The 22,326-nt window shown below is 40.9% G+C and overlaps 2 protein-coding genes across 3 annotated transcripts; both read right to left on the reverse strand.

Moving 5' to 3' along the window:
- Nucleotides 1–3,301: 3,301 nt before the first annotated feature.
- On the reverse strand, nt 3,302–15,390 carry LOC115787838 (class I histocompatibility antigen, F10 alpha chain-like). Of its 2 annotated transcripts, none has more exons than XM_030740582.1 (11): nt 15,190–15,390; nt 11,285–11,560; nt 10,886–11,176; nt 10,368–10,652; nt 9,245–9,370; nt 8,457–8,483; nt 7,827–7,859; nt 7,488–7,532; nt 7,358–7,390; nt 4,201–4,236; nt 3,302–3,819 (listed from the first exon to the last, which is right to left on the reverse strand). In XM_030740582.1, exons 1-11 carry the CDS (start codon nt 15,245–15,247, stop codon nt 3,806–3,808), a joined length of 1,224 nt encoding a protein of 407 aa, XP_030596442.1. In that variant the 5' UTR covers nt 15,248–15,390; the 3' UTR covers nt 3,302–3,805. The 2 variants fall into 2 exon arrangements, with proteins under 2 accessions (XP_030596442.1, XP_030596443.1); XM_030740583.1 differs by lacking the exon at nt 15,190–15,390 and adding an exon at nt 13,622–13,805.
- Nucleotides 15,391–16,786: 1,396 nt separating this feature from the next.
- On the reverse strand, nt 16,787–21,682 carry LOC115788650 (CD209 antigen-like protein C). Its single transcript, XM_030741775.1, has 8 exons — nt 21,438–21,682; nt 20,956–21,072; nt 20,586–20,654; nt 20,425–20,499; nt 20,278–20,331; nt 20,043–20,182; nt 19,519–19,643; nt 16,787–17,074 (listed from the first exon to the last, which is right to left on the reverse strand). The coding sequence occupies exons 1-8, from the start codon at nt 21,580–21,582 to the stop codon at nt 16,966–16,968; spliced, it is 834 nt and encodes a 277-aa protein (XP_030597635.1). The 5' UTR covers nt 21,583–21,682; the 3' UTR covers nt 16,787–16,965.
- Nucleotides 21,683–22,326: the final 644 nt, after the last annotated feature.

Raw genomic sequence — 22,326 nt, forward strand, 5'->3', positions numbered from 1 at the left:
AACATTTTACAATTTAACTTTTGAATATTTGAACTTATTTCTTTTTAACTTTTGTTGAAGGGACTTTTTTTAGCACTACAATTTATCATGTTGTGTTATTAAACTGTGTTACTGTTGTTATTTTCCTCTTTCTTTGCATTAAAAATGCAAACTAGAAAAGTGTGTTCTGTCAGTATGTCAGCAGGACGAGAGGATCGAGGAAGAACTAACTCGTGTTTTTGTGTGTTTGGCCTCATCGCTTCATTTTATCTATAGTTGTTTTTCGCAGTATTTTACTGATCTATGAAGCGTCCCCACAAACATGTTTTGAAATTGTACTTTGTTAGCACTGCAAACCTTATTTAATTATTTTGTTTTCTTTTCAAACATATTCATCATATCCCACATATCTTCTGTCAGTCTCCACTCGGTGTCAGGGCAAAGCTGGATAAAAACACTCAGGTCTGTGGGGACACGTTCTCATCAGGTTTACCCATAGATATCTGTTCTGGAATCAAAGCATGCACGGCTGATGTTTGGATTAAATGACTGATCACATGCTGGACCTTCAGCTCGCCTGAGGCACCAAAATGGCTCGAGCCGACTCTGACTGTAGTGAACAGAGGAAACACGAGTTTCTCTATGTTAACATTCGTGTGGCTGTTTCAGTTGCTCAGTAGTTCAGTGGAACACACAATAAACCGATTCATAAACTACAATATATTCTGAGAAAAGATGCTCTGTTTATTGTGACAGCTGATTGTCACAGGATGACTGTTTAGTTCGTCAAATCTACTATCAGGCAGGCGCTAATATACGAGCGTATCAGATAGAAGAACATCAACATTTTATTCTGTAGTTTGAGGAATTTTATTAATTGCACTGTAATCAAGCAGAATAGATTGGATGGATGATTATTGATACTGCAATCTAATTCTATAAAAGCCGATATCCACAACTCTCAACAATTGACAACAGCAGTTATACTGCGAGGTCTTCACCCTGCAGTATAACTGTTGTTGTAAATACGAGAGAGAAACTCCAACAATCACACGACTCCCTGTGAGCAAGCACAGTGGGGAGGAAAAACTCCCTTATTAACAGGAAGAACCCTCCAGCAGAACCAGGCTCAGGCAGGGGCAGGGGTCTGCTGTGACCGGCTGGGGGTCAAATGTACACATATACACGTAAAATGAACAGAGTTTACAAATTAAAATAAGACACTTCATTTTCTTTTAGCAATGAAACTACAGCAAAATTAGAGCTCCAAGTTTTATCGCATACAATAAAATTTTAGGGTTAAAAAGGTGTCGGGACACGGTGACAGTTTTAACAAATATATTAAAAAAATGATTTTTTTTAGCAAAAGTTACATACTGCAGCTTGCCAAGTGACGGCAACATCAAGAATAAGGAACACAAGAAGCTTGATAAATTTCAAGGGCTCAGTGAGGAGCAGGAAAGGATGTGGAAGGTGAAGGTAACAGTGGTCCCTGTGGTAATCAGCACACTGTCCAGAAGAGCGCAGTCCTGGGAACAGCTAAGATACTGGCAGGACCCTCTGGTAGAGGACCCCAGATTGAAGGACAAAGACTGCGCAGCCAGGATTTATATGTGTGTGTGTGTGTGTAAGTGCACGTGTGAATTGAATGTACGTATGTGGCATCTGTGCTCCGTCTCCTTATTTTTTCTCTTTTCTCCCCTCTACCCTTTTCTTTCTCACTCTTTTCTGCTTGTCAGACCTGGCAGTCATATTGTGTGGACAGTAATAGAAATGTGTTACGACCCGTCTAGGGGCCCGGAGCGCAACATGACTGAGAACACCATTCGCCCCCCAAGACCCAAGCAGCCACACAACAACCGTCTATGCAAATATATATACACAAAGCTTTATTAGTTCACAGACAGATACACAGAGCGATTCACATCAGGGTGAGCCCAGGCCAAAACAATAAACAAAACGGGAACTAAAAACTACCGTGATCCGGCGTCTAACCTAAACCAAAAAGAAACAAAACAAATGACACTTGCTTACCTCCCTACCTATAACAACACAGGAGAAAACTGAAGAAACAAACTGGCGGCTCACCCCTACCCACTCTGGAACAGAACATATGTTTAGTATGGTGGCTGGTTGAACGCTTGGGGACACAAATGATGCTCTCGGGTCCGCGTGGTCCCTCCAGCCTCCTAAGTAGGGCGTGTCCCTCTATCGCAGCCAACCGTCAGCAGGCGGGAGCACACCGCACCAATCGAACCCGAGCACCTGCACAGACAAATTAGCATATAACAGACACACCCACACACAATACCCTTACAGACGTAACAAATGAGTGCATAAAATAAAAAAAAAACTAAAAACATTAACATGAGTAGCCTATAGAGAATTTATAGAGCTCTTCTTGTACAAGCAATTATGTTTGGCACAACAGTGCATTTGGATCATGATCCTGATTGCAAAATCTGCCAGACATGACAGACTTAAAAAAAAAACAAAAAAACTTTCATTTTTAAGATTGTTTTTTTTTCTGTATTATCAGAAAATATTAGCATCAGGACATAGACAGTGATACTGAACTAACTTTATTTATATCTCTTGCTCATATTCAGAGGTATGCCTGAGAAACACAGCAGCTGCGACAGATGTGGAAACCAAAGCTGCAGGTAACAAGAAAAAGGACCAGAAGGTGGAAGAGCTTCAGGGGCTGAAGGAACAGCTGGAGCAGATGTGGAAGCTGAAGCCTAAAGCAGCTGTCCTTTGGTGGAGAACCTGAGAAAAGCACACATACTGAAGCGGCTGCTCACTGCAGTTACTTTATCAGTGTTAAAATTATTGACCCTCTTCATAGATTTTTCATTATGAAAATCTCAGAAGCTGCAAAGACTGACCCCCCCCCCAAAAAAGAAAAGACTTTTTAAAATCTAAAAACTCACTTAAAATATATAACTGCTGGAACAAGATATAAAAGCAAAAACAAGGGAGTGAGAAAGATTTTTTTATTGAGTGAAGACTGCTAATGCTAATTCACACAGAAAGAAACAGTAGACTTTTCTTTGAAACAATAAAAAACATCAACTTGTTACTTTTTGCCATTTCAAAAAAGAAGCTGTAAATATTGAATAGGTTAGTCCTGCTTTACAACCCTGTTATTATTCAACATGTCACAAAGATTTCAGAGGTTTGTTACACTGAGAAAGTCTTACAGCAGATATTTCACTGATTTACAAACAGTCAAACAGTCTCCTCATGGGGAGTGAACTTTCTGACTATAACTTTATTTTAAAAAGCACATTTAATCATATTTTAGAAACAACCCCCCCCCCCCCCCCCCCCCAAAAAAAAAGCATATTAAAGATTTCCAAAGTAAAGTTTCAACAGGAAAGGTTTCTAAATTTCACATCTGCAAATTTTAAAGTGTTAATATGAAAATTCTATTTACAGAATGAGTTTTAAGTGATCCTGCTGTACAATAAATTTGGATAAAAACGAGAAGCATATTTTAAAAGAACTTTCCAACTTTATTACTTTAATATTCAGCTTAGCATAAGGATCACTGATGCATTTTAAAAACCCCAACATGCTGCACTGGTTATTCTCCATTCATAAAATCCTGATTCATTAAATTTGTTTAACCTCACACTTTTAAATGAGCTAATTTCCATTTCACTTTGATGGAGGATCAGCTTAAGGCAACTTTAGCACCTTTTAAACCAATTTCATCAAATTCAATAGAACAACATTTTACTGATGATCCAGTTGTTTAATCTCCTCTCTTTCCTCCTTCGGTACATCTGGATCATGTGAGTCTTCATGAGCTGACAGAAGTTCAGGTTTTCTGGTCTGAGACAGAAGATTTGATAGTACATGTAAAAATATATGTGCAACAATATATTATGTTAAAACTATACAACAGTAGAATTAACCCTCAGTATGTAAAGTAACCTTCAGTCTTTGTTTTGGAAAAGAAAAAAGTGACTTGTATACAATTATTGATGTGTATTCATTAGTTGATTTGGAGAACAGTTTTCAAAAGGCCTTTAGAGTTATCACTAATGTGGACTTGTGATGTTTACATGAATGTATCACTCCACAACTTACAGGGTACAGAGGAAAACTTACCATTCACCCTCACTGTGACAGGGGTCCATTGGCCACACACACACAGAATATTAAAAATCATCTACAATCATTATGAATAAAGCCTGGTGGAAAAACACTTACTAAGGAGAGGTACGTTCACTTGGCCATTGGCACCACCTATACAAACACACACACAGAAAATATTAAAACCCATCTTCTCTAAACATTTTGTATGAATGTGAAGGGAGAAACCACATACCAAATATTAAAACCCATCCATCTATCCATGTAACCATTTTATTTACTTATCTGGGGCCAGCAGCCTAAGCAGAGAATCCCAGACCTAACTCTCCCCAGCCACCTCCTCCAGCTCATCCAGGGGGACACCAAGACTTCCCAGGCCAGCCAAGAGATATCCTGGGTCTGCTCTGGACCTCCTCCCAGAAGGACATGCCCAGAACAGCTCACCCAAGAGGTGCCCAGGATGCATCCCACTCAGATATCTGAACCTCAAGAGCTGGCTCCAACTCTACTCTGAGCCCCTTCCAAATGACTGCACTCCTTACCCCATTTCTAAGGGAGAGGTCAGCCACTCTTCGAAACAAGCTCATTTCTGCTGCTTGTACCCACAATCTTGTTTTTTCAGTCACTCCTCAAAGTTCCTGACCACAGGTGAGGGTAGGGACATAGATTGACCAGAAAATCAACAGCTTCATTTTAACGCTCAGCTCTATCCTTAGAGCAGACTGGTGCAGCATCTGCATCACTGCAGATGCTGCACCAATCCATCTGTCAAGCTCCTGCTCCCTTCTTCCATCACTCGTGAACAAGATACTTAAACTCCTCCACTTGAGGCAGCAACTTGCCCCTGAGCCAGAATGGGAACTCCACCCTTTTCAAGCTGAGGGCCATGGCTTGGGGGTGCTAATTCTCATCCCCACCACTTCCCAGTTAGCTGCAAATTGCTCCAGTGTGAGCTGGAGGCCACTAACTGGATGAAGCCAGCAAGAGTACATCATCCACAAAAAACGCAAAGATGAGATTCTGTGGCCACCAAGGCAGAAACCTTCCACCACCTGGCTACACCTAGAAATTCTGTGCATAAAAATTATGAACAGAATCAGTAACAAAGGACAACCCTGGTGGAGTCCAACATTCACTGGAAACAAGTCCAACTTTTTACTGGCAGTGTGAACAAAGCTCTCTCTGCGGTTGTACAGGGACTGAATGGCTCACGGACCAGACACCCCATAATCTTGTAGTAGACCCAACAGGATACCCAGAGGGATACCATCGAATGCCTTCGCCAAGTTCACAAAACACATGTAGACTGGATGGACAAACTCCCATGCACACTCAAATATCGTCAAGAGGATAAAGAGCTGAACCAGCGTTCTGCAATCAGGATGAAAACCACATTGTTGCTCTTCAATCTGTGGCTCAACTAATGGACAAACTCTCCTTTCCAGCACCCTGGCATAAACCTTGCTGGGAAGGCTGAGGAGCAGGATCCCCCGATAGTTGGAGCACACCCTCTGCCCTCCTTCTTGAAGATGGGAACCAAAACCCCAGTCTGCCAATCCAGAGGAACCACCCCAGATCCCCATGTGACGTTGCAGAGGCGTGTCAATCAAGACAGCTATATATCATCCAGAGCCTTCAGGAACTCATCCATCCCAGGGGCCTTGCCACCAAGGAGTTATTGAACTATCTCAATGAACTCGTCCCCAGCGAGCACCTCTTTTATTCCCAGACTCCTCTATAGAAGGCATGTAAGTGGGATTAAGGAGGTCCTCAAACATTCCTTCCACTACCTGACTACATCCTTAGTTGAAGGATCCACCCCATCCACACTATACACCAGAGATCATCATCTACATTTAAAATAAAAACAATACTGTATTCTAAGTAATATTTTATCATTTGCTATATCAATTTTCCTTTCAAATTTATACTATTTATTATGATGTAAAGTGCATGTCTTGCAATTACATGTTATGTTGATGGCTGTTATGGAGACACCGCAATTGTGCACAGCTGTTCTCATTATAGATATAATGAACACGTGAAACAATAAAATGTTAAATGAGAGCAGCCAGTTTATCTATAGACAATCCACTTTTCAAAAGGCGTTTTTGTGGATTTTTTTTTTTTCTTTTTTTTAAATGAGTAACATGAAGAGTTCAGATGCAAAGCCTTCTAAATCTGCCTGGACACTTTCCTTTTTAAAAGAGCAATTGTTTTTATCATCTGGATCTTATGGTAAGTTTTAGTAATTTCATTTTATATCCAATGTTGAGGTGCTCCCCCAAAACGCACTCACACACACACACACTAAAAAAAAAAAAATTAAATATAGTAATTTACCTACATTTTAAAAATATTTTATTTTGTAGCAAAACCAGCAAAATCTTCAGCGCCTCCTCTGTCCAGCATGAATGAAGGTCAAAGGTGCAAATATAATAATAATATGATAAAAACGATTGACATATATTCACACAGTACAACTGCGTTGACAGAATAGAAGATACTAGGCCGCGGGCTTCGTGACAACTAAGGGACGGACACATACTGGGGGCTGTGACCACATGTGAGTATATGCCAAACCACCTACCCATCTGGTCCCTGCACAAGCAGACCGTGTGAGAGACCCGCGCAGGCCCAGGAGTACGCTTAGCAGCCAAAAATGATCTGTCCGCAGGTTCACAGGCAGAAATCTCTCTACAACTTTTACTGCTTTTAGTTATACAAATTTGATCCGAACATTTTTCTACACAAATCAAGGCTAGACTCACCTTCAGCTGGTTTTACAATCTGATCACCACCAACAAAAACTGGCTCCTCAGCGCAGTAGTGCTGAAAATGGTCCGATTTTGCATTCTGATTGGTTCTAGGGACATGGAGGCTTTTGTGGGCAATGGGAAGTGGCATTTGAAGGCTTTTGATAATTCAGACTAGTCAGAGATGGTTATTTAACAAGTTATGATCCAACATGACTGACTAATGTATAATACCTGTGGAAAGGATTCTATAAATATCATTATCTAATTTTTGATGGAAGTGGTGTTTGGTGTCTTTTGCATCTGAACTCTTCATATATTTTTTCCTCCTCACTAGGCTAGTCTTGATTCCAGTAACAGTCGGGGGGCCGGATGGAAAGCTCTGGCCGGTCGGATGTGGCCCGCGGGCCACCCGTTGACAGTCACTGGTGTAAATCGTGTGGGGGTGTGGAACATGGTTCATTTGTCATTTGAATGCAATGTCCTTTGTATGAATCTTTGAGGAAGAAAGCACATACCATTAGCAGCAGGCGCATGTCCATTGGCACCGCCTACACACACACACACACAGGAAATATGAAACATCATCTTCTACAATATATTTTGTATTAATCTTTGAGTGTGTGTGTGTGTGTGTGTGTCACTTACCATTCGGCACAGGTGTGATCACAACGCCATTGCCATTGCCATTGCCTACAGACACAGACACACAAGTTAAGGACAAACTGCAACAACCTGTTTTTAATTTTCTAAACATTGATTTCAGCTCAGTGATGCCACATGTGAGAGAAGCATTTAAAGCTGCTCCTGTTCACTCTGTCACTTCTGTTATCTTTTATTACTGAACTGATCAGGACTGCAGGTGCTTTAAGGGGACTCTCACATGGGAACACTTTCAGGAATGCTGCTCTATAAATATTTCCACACAAACACTTAAAATTTCAATTTTTTTTAACAAGGTCCAGAGCAGAGATCCAAAGTGCTTACCTAATACGGGAGAATAAATTGTCTGAATTCCACCTGTAAACAAACGTTAAAGACAAAATCAAATATTTTTATTCAGACAGTGCTTTATATCAAATTATTTTTATCTGTATTTTTTATAAGAAGCCACAACTCTATCAATTAGACAAAGATATAACTTAAAGTGTAACCAGGAGAGTGAGACTCCTGAAACTGACCAGCAGTGTTGCAGAAAAAATTCAGAAAACTGATTCACCACATCTGAAACTCTTTGTACAGGCACACAGTGAACTACTTTCAGATTCTCCCTGATTCACAGCACAGAGCTCTGCATGTTTGACTTGTTCTTGAAAGTGACCGGTACCAAGGGTACGGACTGGAGGGAAGGGGGTCCCCTCGGTACAGAATGACTGCTTGCTAATGCTAATGGCTGCCCCTGCTAGCTAACAAATATAGTGATCCATTCCAGTAGTTAACAGCTGAAATGCTCAGCCCGGCGCAGTGCGGGACGATCAGCTAGAATCCTGCTGTTCACCCACTCAGAGCCACACACTGCCTTTAAGCAAATACTAATCTGTTAATGGAGTTAATGGATTGGGTTGGTTGGGTCAGACTGACACAATTCTCTGAACATCAATAAAATTAAGCTGTTACCTTGGTTGCTGGCTTCACGCCTGCCTCCTGTAAACACATGTAACAAAGAGTGTGAGTGATGATGGATGTAAATGTGTGAAGTGGCTCTGTGTGCTGAGCTGCACACAAAGTTTAAACGGTGACTCAGACAGAAGACAAACTGTTATTTTCAGGTTTAATGTGATCAATGGTGCAATCTCAGAGAGCCACAGTGAAGCAAATGCAGAGCAGAATAAATGGCTCCAGTACAGTCACACCAGTTTCTATATTTAAAGCTTCTGAATGCACATGTGGAGGAAATGAGCAGCAAACTATCAGCAAAAATGTATCATTTTTGTTACAGCAGTTTTTTTAAAAAAGATGTTAGAGAGCTACATTTATGCCCCAGAGAGGTCAAAGTCATTGTATCAGAAGCTGAAAACTACAGATAGTAAAAGATACACAAACTCTCATGAATCAGCTTTTTATATCACACAATGACGGGCAGCAGGTGCTGTTCGATGTGACCTTTGAACCTCTCGTGAAGTCATAATAAAATAACATGAAACGTCTTAAGGTTGAAAAGATTCAAGGAGCTGCTGTGTTTAAACACACAACACTGAACACTGTATCAGCTCACATTCTATATTTACATTCATTTGTTCATGTATTTAAAATGTGATGATTATCTGATCATTAAGCAGAGCTCCACGTCATCACTTTCTCTGATCTCAACAGGAAACTTTAACATATTTATTTTGACAGGATATAAAATAAATATTTTAACTCATGATGAGAACAATGATAATACATGAGTACACTGTACTTACTGAGAATGCCTTTTTTATACAAGAAAAATGCCAGACCGCCACATCCAGCACATACCAAGACCACGACTCCTGCGACTGCACCAATCATTATCTGGCAACATCCAGGCTCATCATGGTCACCGTTTTCTGAAACAGACTTTAGTTTTAGCTTCAGTTCACTTTCAGTATGTTATCTGCTGCTATTTGTTACTGAAATATAGATCTTAAGTTACAGTCATGATACAGTTTAATGAGAAAAAAAAGAGACTAGCAGGGATATGGAGCAATTTTGCATCTTAGAGCAATAAAAGGAAAAGCAAAGCAGGTGATTACTGAGGATAATAAAGACTACTCCATATCTGGGAACTACTCAGTTATTCTTTGAAGAAGATTGTTCCAGTTTTGATAGCCGGGAATCAGTCTGCCAGGGCCTCCGCCCTCGGCCACAGCCGGACACACACTGCACCCGACCCCTACGACGCCTCCTGCGGGTGGTGGGCCTACAGGAAGGCGGGCCCATGTAACCTCTTCGGGCTGTGCCCGGCCGAGCACCATGGGCTAATGCCTGGCCACCAGACGCTCTCCCTCGAGCTCCCTCCCCAGGCCTGGCTCCAGGGTGGGGCCCCGGTAACCCTATCCCGGACAGGGTGAACTGTTCCCTTGCTGTTTCAATCATAGGGGTCTTCTGCACCGCTCTTTGTCTGGACCCTCACCTAGGACCAGTTTGCCATGGGAGACCCTACCAGGGGCACAAGCCCCCGGACAACTTAGCTCCTGGGATCACTGGGGCACACAAACCCCTCCACCTCGATAAGGTGGCGATTCACGGAGGCCTACGGATGAGCTGGAGGAGGTGGCTGGGGAGAGGGAAGCCTGGGCTTCTTTACTTAGGCTCCTGCCCCCGCGACCCGGCCCCGGATAAGCGGGAGAGAATGGATGAATGGATGGAAGATTGTTCCTCTACTTCTAATCTTCAGTGGCTGCAGAGCCGGGATAAATGTGTTCTGAGAGAGACTGATGTGGACCTGACCTCAGGAATGTGATCAGAAAAGTAAAGATGCAGGATCTACTGAACAAACGCTCCCTACTCTGACTTCATGAAGAAAATTAGACAAATGATAAAAACACTAAAAAGATTTCTTACTCCAAGTTTTGTGAAGATTCACACTGGTGGCCTCATGAATGACTTCACAGCTGAACTCTGACAGGTCAGACTTCAAAATCTCTATTTGGTCTCTTCTCTGGAAGGTCTCGTCATTATTTGGAAGAACACCCGAGCTGATCAGACCGTCATCGATATTGAGAACACGTGTGTTCCTTTTGATCCTCATGATGATGTCTTTTGGGTAGAAGCCTGTGGCGAGGCAGGTCAGGATGAGGTTCGTCTCAACCCTGGCCTTCTTTGCAAACACGAACACCTCAGGAGGAGCTGGAGGGAGAAAATGTAAAACAGTGTCACCACATACAGACACCACCACTTAAAACTGAAACCACCAAACACAACTTTGATATTTAGCAAAAGTCTTGAGCCATCATTTCTTTATATTTTGCATAGGAGAAGCCTATGGAAGCCTGTTTTTTTTTATTTGTGTTTAGTTTATTTGTTTTAACCAAATAAACTAAACATTATTATTATTATTATTATCATTCTATCATACATACATTTTTTTTGGAGCTGCTTTTCCCCATAATTCACGAACTTGCTCAGCCAATCAACACACTCGTTCTCCAGGTAGCCCTTTGTGTACTCTTTCAGGACCTGGACACCGTCCCACTTCCTCTTGGTGGGTTCTGCCTCCTTTGTTGGGGCGACCCAGACCCCATTTTTATCATCGAAGGACAGGAAGTCGTCACCATCATAGTTGTACATGTCCACGCCACGCACAAACTTGAGCGTGCCGTCAGGCTGCGTTTCAGCCTCACAGCCATGCATCCACTGAAGGACATGAGGGGCTGAAGGAAAGATGGTGAAATAAACAGATGAAAACACATCCTGAGGAGACGTGCTGATGCTGTGGAGGTCAAGATTCATCAACATGTTAAAACAGAGAAAAAACTTACAGGTTGAGTCATTCTGCCTCATTCGCTCCATCAGGATGCCGATGTTCACCTTGAACCACTGCTGCTTGCTCTTGCGGGACTGTGTGCCTTTTTCCCAGTAATCAGCAGGTAAACACTGTCTCATCCAGTCCTGTCTGGGAACTTTTGTCTGATGCTCGCTGTCGAAGTAGTCGATCATCCTGTTATCCAGCATGCCCATGGCTGTGAACTCGTGGATCCCCGGGAGTGTGACGGGTTTGGAGAGGGCCGTGTAGATGTAATGGAGGGAATGAGTCTCTGAAAGTCACAGAAGGAAATTCATTTAAACGCAGCTGAGAAACACCAGCAGACTCCTGTACTGGAAAAGCTGTTTTTCTGGCAATTAAAAAAAGTCAAGGAAAGTAAAGCTGTTCACTGATAATCAGTAACTAACATTAAGTTTGAGCTGAAGTTGTTTTAGTTTCTGTTCTCTTACTCTGCTCTTCCACCATTCAAAACCTAAACCACGTTTTCTTATCGAGTCTTAACTGTGTTTACTCATTGTAAAAAAACCAAAGTATAATAAAATGCATCATCACTCACAGATTTACCTTTATACCTTTACTCAGCATTTAGCATCTCTGGTAGCATATTTTTACATTTCTGACTGTGCAGATACATGCGCACTGCGCTGTGGTTTACACACATCTGTTTGTATTTTCAGGAAATGAAGGTCTGTAACTTTTTAAAAGCTGTTCTGATACATCAAACATAAGAAAGTGTCCATTAAAACTTCAGCTCACATCCTCAGAGATATATTCAGTCTAACTAGGGCTATGCAATTAATCGAATTTTGAGTTTGGCTTTAAACGATCACAAAAACACTATAATCGACAAAAACGATTGTTATTAAAATAGCTTTGTCCTGATTGATGCTGCAGCATCGAGTCTTTGCGTGGCCTATGACATAACCTACGTAAGTTGCTGGTACTTAGGCTTGTGTAGGTGCATTATATGTTAATTACTCTTTATTATCGAGCAGGAATCTACACCCTAACCTGACCTGTACCTCCCAAGAAATGTAACTATGTGTTGGGGAAACAGGCCACAAAGATCATAATTGGCCTGTTCAGCACCATCGGTTCCTCGCTCACATTTTCCGGCAACTTTTATGATCAAAGGTTTGGACACACTCACCCATTCATATCAATGGGTGAGTGTGTCCAAACAGGTACTGTACTGCAGTTTATTTATATATTTTTTATATTTTAAACGGATGGATGGGATGGATTTTATTTTCAATTTAGTATTAATTTCCAAGAGATTGTAGAAGTGCACAAGATTTCAAGGTATTCACTGTTCTTTAAGTGAAATAAATGCAGTGTTTACAAATTCAATGCATAATCGTATTAAATATTTGTGATTTCAATATCGACCAGAATAAAATAAAACTCGTGATTATGATTTTAAGATGTCACAAAAAGAAACATCTCCAGAACCAGGAACTAGACCCCAGAATATCAACTTTCACAATAAAGCGTTCTTTCAGTTTTAATCAGCGGCTCTAACAACAGACTTCACAACACAGAAGTTTTGAGTGCCACAGAAACCAGAGCTGAGTCTTCCTGTCAGAGAGAGAAAAAAAAACTGCTGCAAACAAAAGGTTCAGCTTTTCTCAGGAATGCACCTCCAGTGCAGAGATACCTCAGGTATGTTCACTGTGCACCTGTCTCAGGTAAAGAGGCTGATTACAGTAAATCCTGAGCTGCTTCTGACTGTTCATCATGTCACAGGTATGATAATAATGTGCTCTGTCCAGCTCTGCGACATCGGCTCATATGTCACAGCGGCACACCTGTCCCTACCTGTTTACTGTGAAGTTTCATAACTGCTGCTAACATCAACCTGCCATAAACTCAGATAACTACGATTACATTTTTATTGTATCCAGTTAACACACACACACACACACACACACACACACACACACACACACACACACACACACACACACAGAGCTTTGAGTTTTAATCAGCTTTAAAACAGTTTTGGGATTTTGAACTAAAGACAAATCACCGAGAAATATAAAAACAAAATGAATACTGTGTTGAATAAACGCCTTTTTGTGTCCGTTTCTGCTTTGACATAAAGAAACTACCCGAAACACAGCTGGGAGGATTAAACTGGTTCTTCAGGTGTGCTGTCACATACAAGCCTGCAGAGTCACGTTACAGCACTGACCCGACCTAATTCATAGGTTTATATTAATAAATTAAACTAAAATCGTCGTCTGAACTTGTAATTTTTAACTACGTCACTGCCATGTTTTACTTTCGATTTCACCAGCGCGCCATGAACGTGTAAAAGACGGAAACTCACCGCTGTTCACCGTCAGCCCCGTCCCCAAAAGGACAAAAACTGCGATGAGGATCATTGTGAGTCCGAACCAGAGCCTTCTGTCGGTGATAGACTCGGATTTATCGCCCTTTGGTCGGAGTTTCCTCCCGCGTCCTTCTCTCGCTCCTCTCCTACTTCCTCAGTCTGAGTACTGCTGCATTCAGGAGCCGCTGGTAAACTACAACGCGTTCAGGACACGCCCTCTTTGGTGTTTACGCACCACAAAGGTAACAGGACCAGGTAGAACCAGCAGAACCAAAAACTGTCCTACAAACTGCATTTACTCCTTTATCACAGAAACTGCATGCTGCAGTCCTCGGTGCTTGAAAATAAATAAACTGGACTTGACTGTCTTGATGTCACAAAACAAAACAGATCCAGTTATTTTTTTCCACCGTGACTGAAGACCTGAGGACCCACAGACACGTCATATAAATATACTAAACTATTTTAACTAAAATAAAATGAGGCTCTTGTTAGATGTCATGCTGTGAGGATGAAAGACTTTGCCTCTGCCACATGTTTAATCTCTTAGATCATGTATGTGTCACAGAGCTTCCTGGTTCCTGCTCTGTTGTGCTTCCTGGTTGCAGCAGCACAGCTCAGCTTGCGTCAGTTAATTCCTCTTTTTTAGACCTAAAACGTTTCATCTGGGCACATTAAGCATGTGACAGGGTCCAAAGGAACTCACAGAAAATTAGCATCGACTCATTAAATTGTAGGAAATTTTGAATTTGCGCAGAAACATACGCATGAAACAAAATGGACGCTTTGGTGGTTTTTTATTTAAAAATATGTAGTTACCTCGTAGTTACAAAAAATTATGATCTATTATAATGCAATAATTGCATAATTCTGAAATACATGGTGTATTTTTCTGTTTTGTATGAAGGGACTAAAACACCAACAAGTTCCCTTAATGATAAACAAACTGCTGTGTCCATCCATGTAACCGGATTAAAGGTCAAACTGATCCGAACTGAAGTCTAAATTATGAAATAAACAGAAAATAATCAGATAAACGCAAAATTTGTCCTCCAGGTTGGATTTCATGTTTTCAGATGTCCAAGTAATCAATTAACTGGAGGAAGCAGAGTGAAGTATAAGGATCAGGTTGAGGCGGTGTTTACAGTGTCTGAGCCGTAACTCAGGAAGTCGATGTAACACCACCAAAGGGCACCTCTGCAGTTAATAAACTCTACCAACCCGTTTCTAAAAGTCCGACTTTATTTAAGGCTTATCTTTGAGGAAACACCAGTAATTAATTAACTGAAAAATAAATACAATAAAATAATTCAAATTAACTTTTTCGGGCTCTGACTCTGAGGCCCGAAACAGGCCTAGGAAACATGAGAGTGAGATTAAAATCTATGCAGAGCGTCTGTTTTGTAAAATACACATAACACATGTCTGAATGATCGGAATTGAGCAGCTATAGTTGTAAAAACGAGCCGTCAGCGTCTTTTAACAGCTGATTTTAACCAACACTTGTCAAGTAAACAGGAAACAGGAAACTAGCAGCAGGTTTTAGCTTTCGTGTAATGACTCACCGCCTCCAGCCGGGTCCACGGTCACCCACAGGAGCGGCAGGAATAAAAATATCCACATCTTTGGAAAACTCGTGATTTCGATCAGAAAAGTTTGTTCTGAAACACAGAAATCTGCCGATCTTCCGTCTGTCTGCCGACCAGCTTCTTATTATTGTTATCCCCGCTGCTGCGTTCAGGGGGCGCCACAGCGACTCAGCTGCCTGCGCACCACCAGCAGCCAATCAGATAATTATTCTGTGGTTGCTAGGTAGATTACAGGAGAGAGGTTTTCATGCTGACAGGCAGCTGAAGCTGAAGACGCAGGAAGTGCGGTGTGAGCAGCCAGAGATGCACACACTGCTGAGAGAAGACACACAGACTTTGGTGCTGCAAACAGTTCAGTCACAAACTTCAGAGCTTCTCTTTAGTTTGTGCTGCTGCAGACTTTAAACCTGGACCTTCCTCACTGGGACATGTTGTACTTTTAATCCAGCTGAGCTGTCACTCGTCATCCTTCTGCACCTCGTCTGTTAGCCGACCGAAACACTTCTTGGCTTCCTTAATTTTGGATTCCTAATGTCCTCTCCATCGGGCTGTCTCTGCCTGCATACCTAATGTTATACACAGGGGTCTCCGGGACTACTGCAGCTCACTGGTGTCTGTGCTGCTGGATGAGCAGTGCTGTGTTAACGTCTCTTCTGATGTTCAGTGAGCTAGAGTAATATGTCCTTGGTTGTGTGGCTGACTCCATTCTGGCCACACTCTTCATCCTCAGCTCAGAGGACGCATCTGTCAGCTGGTGGTCGGGTACAGCTGATAGTTGAGATGGTCACAGCTGATCATCTTAAATAGCTGAATAACTTAAGATTGTAAAGGATCTCTTATTTGCAGAGTCTTCCTCAAGCCATGCTGCTTTATTTGTCACTGGGTAAGAAAGAAACCTCCAGAAAGGAAACACCTGTAGCTCCTCCAGTAGGGTGACCAGATCCCAATAAACTGGGACAACAGGATCAATTATCAGCATCAGCCGTGTGAGGGACATATATACTGTTATTTAGTTTTGCTCACATGTTTTTTCCTAAATGGAAGATAACCTTTGTTTTTATGGGTTTTCAGGAGCTGGTCTCTCTGCTGATCCTCTTTAGGTTGCATCCACAGATCTTTTTGATAAACTCAACTGTGAGACTCACATGTAGAAAACTGTAAATGAGAGCCAGTCAAAATTAATATTGTCTCAGTCTGTGCAGCAGAATGAGGGATAAAAATGCTGATAGAAGATAATAGAAGATCTGAACTGAAAACGCTGGATCACAGACCCAGGATCATGACAGTTTGTCTGAGTCATGCAGCTTTAAAGAGAGAATATCCAGGAAGAACAGCCAGAGGCACAGTTGTAGTTACACATGTGATAAGTGTGACATTTCCTGTATTTGGATTTTAGTAGGAGATGAAGTGACAATTCAAAAAGACCTGAAGTTAATTTCTGTGAATTTAACAACACACTCTTTAATAAACCAAAGCAAGGACAACCTGCCGTTTGACTTTATTGGAACAATTTGCTGGAACTACAGAGCAATTAAGTATTTCAGGTTTTTGTGTGGATGGCTTCCAACCTTACTGTACAGCACAGAGGGACAATATATGTAATCAATATATGATGTAAGCTGAGTCTGAGGCTCCTGCAGGACGTTTCATAGTGAGGTGTCTTTGGATGGATTATTCAAACATTTAAATCTCATATTTCACATCCCTCTGTCATCAATCACAGCACAACATTCGTTTCTCACAGATCCAGGCCTAAACATGCCCATAACTATATTGAGGTGAGTGTGTCCACCTCCCATGATCATCACAGCATACTCCACAGTAACCTGTACTGGGATTCCCAAATCCTGGTGCCCAGAACCTGTCAGACAGATAAAATATGATATTAAACTAGACTAAAGTCATAACTGTTGTCACATTCATATAAATATGACTCTATTTATGAATATTTCAAATATTTTCTCTGCTTCTTTTCTGGGTTTCTAGCCTACTTTCCCTCCTTTAGACTTTTCTCTGAAGATCATCACACACACTAAAACAGCTTACAATCTTTTATGAACATGAACTCTTCGTGCTCTAAAAAATTCAGAACCAAAAGAAGTAAGAGCTTTAATACAAAAACCAGCTACCCTCAGTTTCCTGTACAGGAACACTTTTTTTTTTGTGTGTGTGTGTGCAGAGGTGGGAAGTAACGAAGTACAAATACTTCGTTACTGTACTTAAGTAGATTTTTCAGGTATCTGTACTTTACTTAAGTATTTATTTTTCTGACTACTTTTTACTTTTACTCCCTACATTTTTACACAAGTATCTGTACTTTCTACTTCTTACATTTTCAAACAGACTCGTTACTTTTTAACACGTCAGGGAGAAGTTTGCATTTCCGGTCAGTGCGCCGTCAAACATCAAACGATCTGAGCTTAAACGGAGGAATAATAAGACATATAAGACAATCGTACTGGCGTATCCTCCATCATCTGGGCTTATCTCGTACAAAGGGATTAAATACGCAAACCCATATAATTAATGTCTCATTTATAGCGCTATAATCGGGCCGGACCGAGTCCGTAAGTTGCGCTGCGGCACATAAACAGCTTAGCTAGCGCTACTGAAGAGCAGCGAGCATGAAGGGAGTAACGTGTGGCAGGTAAATGCAACGTTTTTAAATGCTCAACAAATATCAGCAAACACACAAAGTGTGTGCAGTTTGTTACACAGCTAGCTAAAAGAAGAGCTGCTGTATTTCAGGGAGAGAAAAGACAGAGAAGTTCACTCAGAGATGGAGAAAGAGGACAGGAGAGGAAGAAGAGAGGCTAGATTTAAAGGTAAGGACTGGAAAATAAACTGAAGTATGCTGACTTTGTGTAATTCAAAGATTCTATGAAAATGCTGCAGTTTAGTGTGTAATAAATAGGTTAGCTTGTTGTACTGTATTTACAGTAAAGCTCTGTGTTGGACTGGAGCACAGTGTTTGTGTTCATGGTCAGAGTTACAGGTTACATCAGTGCAGCAGAGATGAGTTTGAATCAAAGCTGCTGATGCTGAGATTCATTCACTGAATCCAACATTTCTACAGCCTGTATGCTGTCAGTGTAGGGGATGGAGATCAGCTCAGAGAGCTGTGAAATACTGGGTTACATCTTTGTGAATTCAGTTCATCCACACAGAGCAGTAAACCTCAGAGCAGCAGCAGCAGGTCAGCTGATCACAGTCTGCACACCAAGGTCATTTACTGCAGCTACAATAGAAAGCTGTGATTCTTCTCCCCATGCAGAGCCACTACAGCTGATCTTAGGGTTCCTCCACCTTCTGAATCCCACTGTAACCCCTGAGTATCCTCATGTCTGTGTTTAGGTGGAGGCACAGTCACCCTCTACTATGGAGGACACAGAGAATAGAGCTGTGTTTAAATTCCCTTTAACAGTTTGTGTCCTACATAACAGATTCAAGCTGAGTGCATTCATTAGGATTAAAATTTAGATTGGAATAATGTTTGCATTCTCATGTAATATTATTTTATATTATTACAATAATATATAATGAGGTTCAGTTAGTTTTACACAAAAATAGCAGGTAGAAACGTCCTTCAAAGAACTACTTTTACTTTCTTACTTTGAGTACATTTCAGAGCCTGTACTTTTTTACTTTTACTTAAGTAGAGAAGTTGAACCAGTACTTTGACTTTTACTAAAGTATTTTTTAACATAAGTACTTGTACTTCTACTTAAGTACAGAATGTCAGTACTTTTGCCACCTCTGTGTGTGTGTGATGCTTGTTCTTCAAACTGATAGAATCTCTAACCTCATTTAAAAAGTGCAGCTTCTTGTTTTGGTTATTTGAGATTTTGTTTAAATGATTTTTAACTGACTGATTTTCTGCTGTTTGAAAGTGTTCTGTCAGCTGTTTACAGACATCAGTCTGATGAGTGTCTATGAGGTCATGTTTCCTGAAGCTTCTTCCTTCATATGTTCTTAAGTTTCAGAAGCAGCAAAGAAGAAGAGACGGAGATTCTCTGAGACGTTTTTGTTCTGTGACAAAAGAATCATCACAGCACAAAAACATGAACACAAATTGAACAACGTGAAATGTGTCGGTCGGTGGTTTGAACATTTTTTTATTCCTGATTTCTTCAGATTGAGTTGTTGTAACTGAAAGTCATCACAGGATGAAGAGAGTTCAAGCACAGCTGCTCATTCAAAGAAGGATTTCTGCTTTTCTTTACATGCAGTTTGTGGGGCTGCTGGAAAATATCTGAACTGTTGCTGATCTAGCTTCCAAAACATGTTTCCAATTAAAAAACTTACATCTTACTTTCTTCGAGTGCTGATCTGTCCACCCATTCCCACTTATATAGTCTTGACATCTGTTTATTTTTGGCCTCCAGACCAATCCAGGACTCTCCTCTCAGGTTCAGTTTACTGATAAATTGCTAGTTGAGACGAGACAAAAATATTTAGTGCTTCTGCTGTAGTAACATCATCTGAATCTGTCTGAACTAAATGTGATGAAACTTTTTAGTTCTTTCATTGAGCAGAAACCAGATAAAACCCAAAGAATCAGTGAACATCAGCTCCTCCTGCAGCTCAACTAGAAAAACTCAGTTATTTCATTTTATTCAGTTACATTTACAACACAGAAGTAACCATGCCTCTGGATATGTTTTTAATACATTAGTCATGTTTCAATTTTCTGGGGATTTTGAACCCTGTTCGCACACATTAATCAAAATGTTCATAAGAGCATTTTCCTGTGGAGACAGGAAGCAGGTCAGAAACACAGTAACAGCTGACTGACAGATCCATCAAAGATCACACAGACACACACACACCTGTTCCTCTTTGCTCTTTATGATCACCAGATCAGCTCTTTTATTCCAACAGTCTGTCCAGCTCTCAGACCAAGTTTTCCTCTCAGTGGATTTAAAGTAGCAGCTGCATCCAAATCTGCTCCATCCTTCAGGACACATCTCTGAATGTCAGACAAAACAGACTTTTCTCAGTGCTCATAGTTACGACCTTTACTGTGTGATACAGATGTTTTCTAAGCTTTCAATAGTTTCTCACTTTCCATCGTGTCCTTTAACTGCTTCACTTCTTCCTGGAGCTGAATTTTGTCTGCTGCCATGAGGTGACAGAAATAAATGAATTAAAAACAACTGAAATTGGATTCCAAATATTGTTGTATTTACTTTTCTTTCAAAGCTCCTTTACCTGACAGCCTGGTCTGTAGCTGACTGTAGTTTTTACTTAAGCTATCATACCTGCTCTGTAGCTGACACAAGTTCACTGCGTGTTGAGAACAAAACTCATTCGTAAAACAGGAGAATAACTGTGAAAGTAGATTAATGCATTTGTTTTAAAATCGTTCTTACCTGAATGATCAGCCTGGAGCCGACTGTAACTGATGCTCAGCTGCTCTTTTTCCAAACTGACTAAAATATCTGGTTAGAAATGGAATAAAACAAGAAACTGATTTAAAGCTTTAACTCATTAAATGATTCACTCTGCAGCAGATTTTAACATGGAAATCTGTGGGGACTGACTCGCTTTGGGAATCAGTCTCAAGTGGTCATTAAAGGAACTGCAGTTTTTGGGACTTAGTTGGCTTCATTTTCTTCCTTGACTTGCTGTGGCAGGAGGACACACTCTGGTCCTGAAGCTGCCTGTTTGTTGGCTGCTGGGATTCAGTATCAGTGATACTTTCATTTGCAGGAGAAGTTCAGAGGTTGTATCATATCTTACAGCATATGGACAGGATGATGATCCCAGCTAACATCAGGAGGCACAGCACTCTTAGACCCAGTTTAGCACATCTGAAGGACCCCTTCTGGACTGATGGAGGGTTCTGAGTCTGCGGTCCTGTTAGAAAGCAATGTGGAAGTCGATTTTTTGCTTATTTCCTGTAACTAAGCTTTTAATAGACCTGTGGCAGTATTAGCTCAGCTTCACAAAAAGGGTCGGATGCTAAAAACAAGGACATATTCCACCTGCACTGTGACTAAAGTGAACAAACTGAGTTTTCTGTGCAGAGAGCTCTGTATTCAAAAGTCAATAAAACAACATAATCCCACCAGCTACAGGAGAAAAAAACTATATAAGTGTCAAAGGTTCATCTGGCAGATGGAGAATCAGATGTTTGATGGGCTGCAGTTATTTGGCATTAAAAGCTGACTGTAAAAAAACAAAAAACAACTGGAAATACATGTATTTTATAATTTATTTACCTCCTTCCTGTGACTGAAAATGAGCATAACTATCTCTGATGACATCCGTACTCTCGTAGATATCCACCTCCCTCTGCGCCCACTCGGCTCCGTCTTCCTGCTCTTTTCTGTTGTATCTCACCTTGGTATAAATATCTGAGGACATCGTGAGAGGACTGAGACAGCTGATCAGGACTTACTGAGTGTAAACTGTACTCTCACAGTTATGCAGTACTAACCCTGGTAGACAGAGTGCTATTCTGCACTGATGCTGCTCTCAGACCTTCTGTCTGCTTTCAAACAGGAAGAAGCTTTGAGGAAGTCACAGCATGCAAAGAAACACAGACACTTTAATTAATTTGTATTAAAAAGCTTCACTACCTTTTGTGTTTTTCTTAACTACAGATAGAACTGTTTGTTGCACAATATGTGCACTTTGTTCAGCTTTTGAGGAAAACAATCTAAATGTGTTTGCATAAAGCAGAAAATATGTAAAGTCTTCTGTTTCTACAGACTGATTCACACCTCAGTGTCACAGTGTGATCCGATCCGTTGTGGTGAGGAGAGAGTCGAGCATCAAAGTCAAAAAGGAAAGTTTTAAGCCTAATCTTAAAAATAGAGGGTGTCTGTCTGGGTAAAGTATGCTCTCTCTTTCTAGTCCCTGTCAGTACTCCAGCTGCAGCACGTTGGAGCAGCTGAAGGCTTTTCAGGGAGCTTTAAGGACAGTAATGAATGAACTGATAATAATGAATTACAATAGTCCAGCCTAGAAGTAATAAATGCATGGATTAGCTTTTCAGCATCAGTCTGAGACAAAATGAACATTTATTGAACATTTATGAAGTTTTGTGAAATTGGTTGTAAAATCTACAACCCTCTAGATTTCTTGCTCAAATTTTAATAAATAAAT

Source organism: Archocentrus centrarchus, chromosome 11, assembly GCF_007364275.1.
Source record: "Archocentrus centrarchus isolate MPI-CPG fArcCen1 chromosome 11, fArcCen1, whole genome shotgun sequence".
In the NCBI taxonomy this organism is placed as follows: Eukaryota; Metazoa; Chordata; class Actinopteri; order Cichliformes; family Cichlidae; genus Archocentrus; species Archocentrus centrarchus.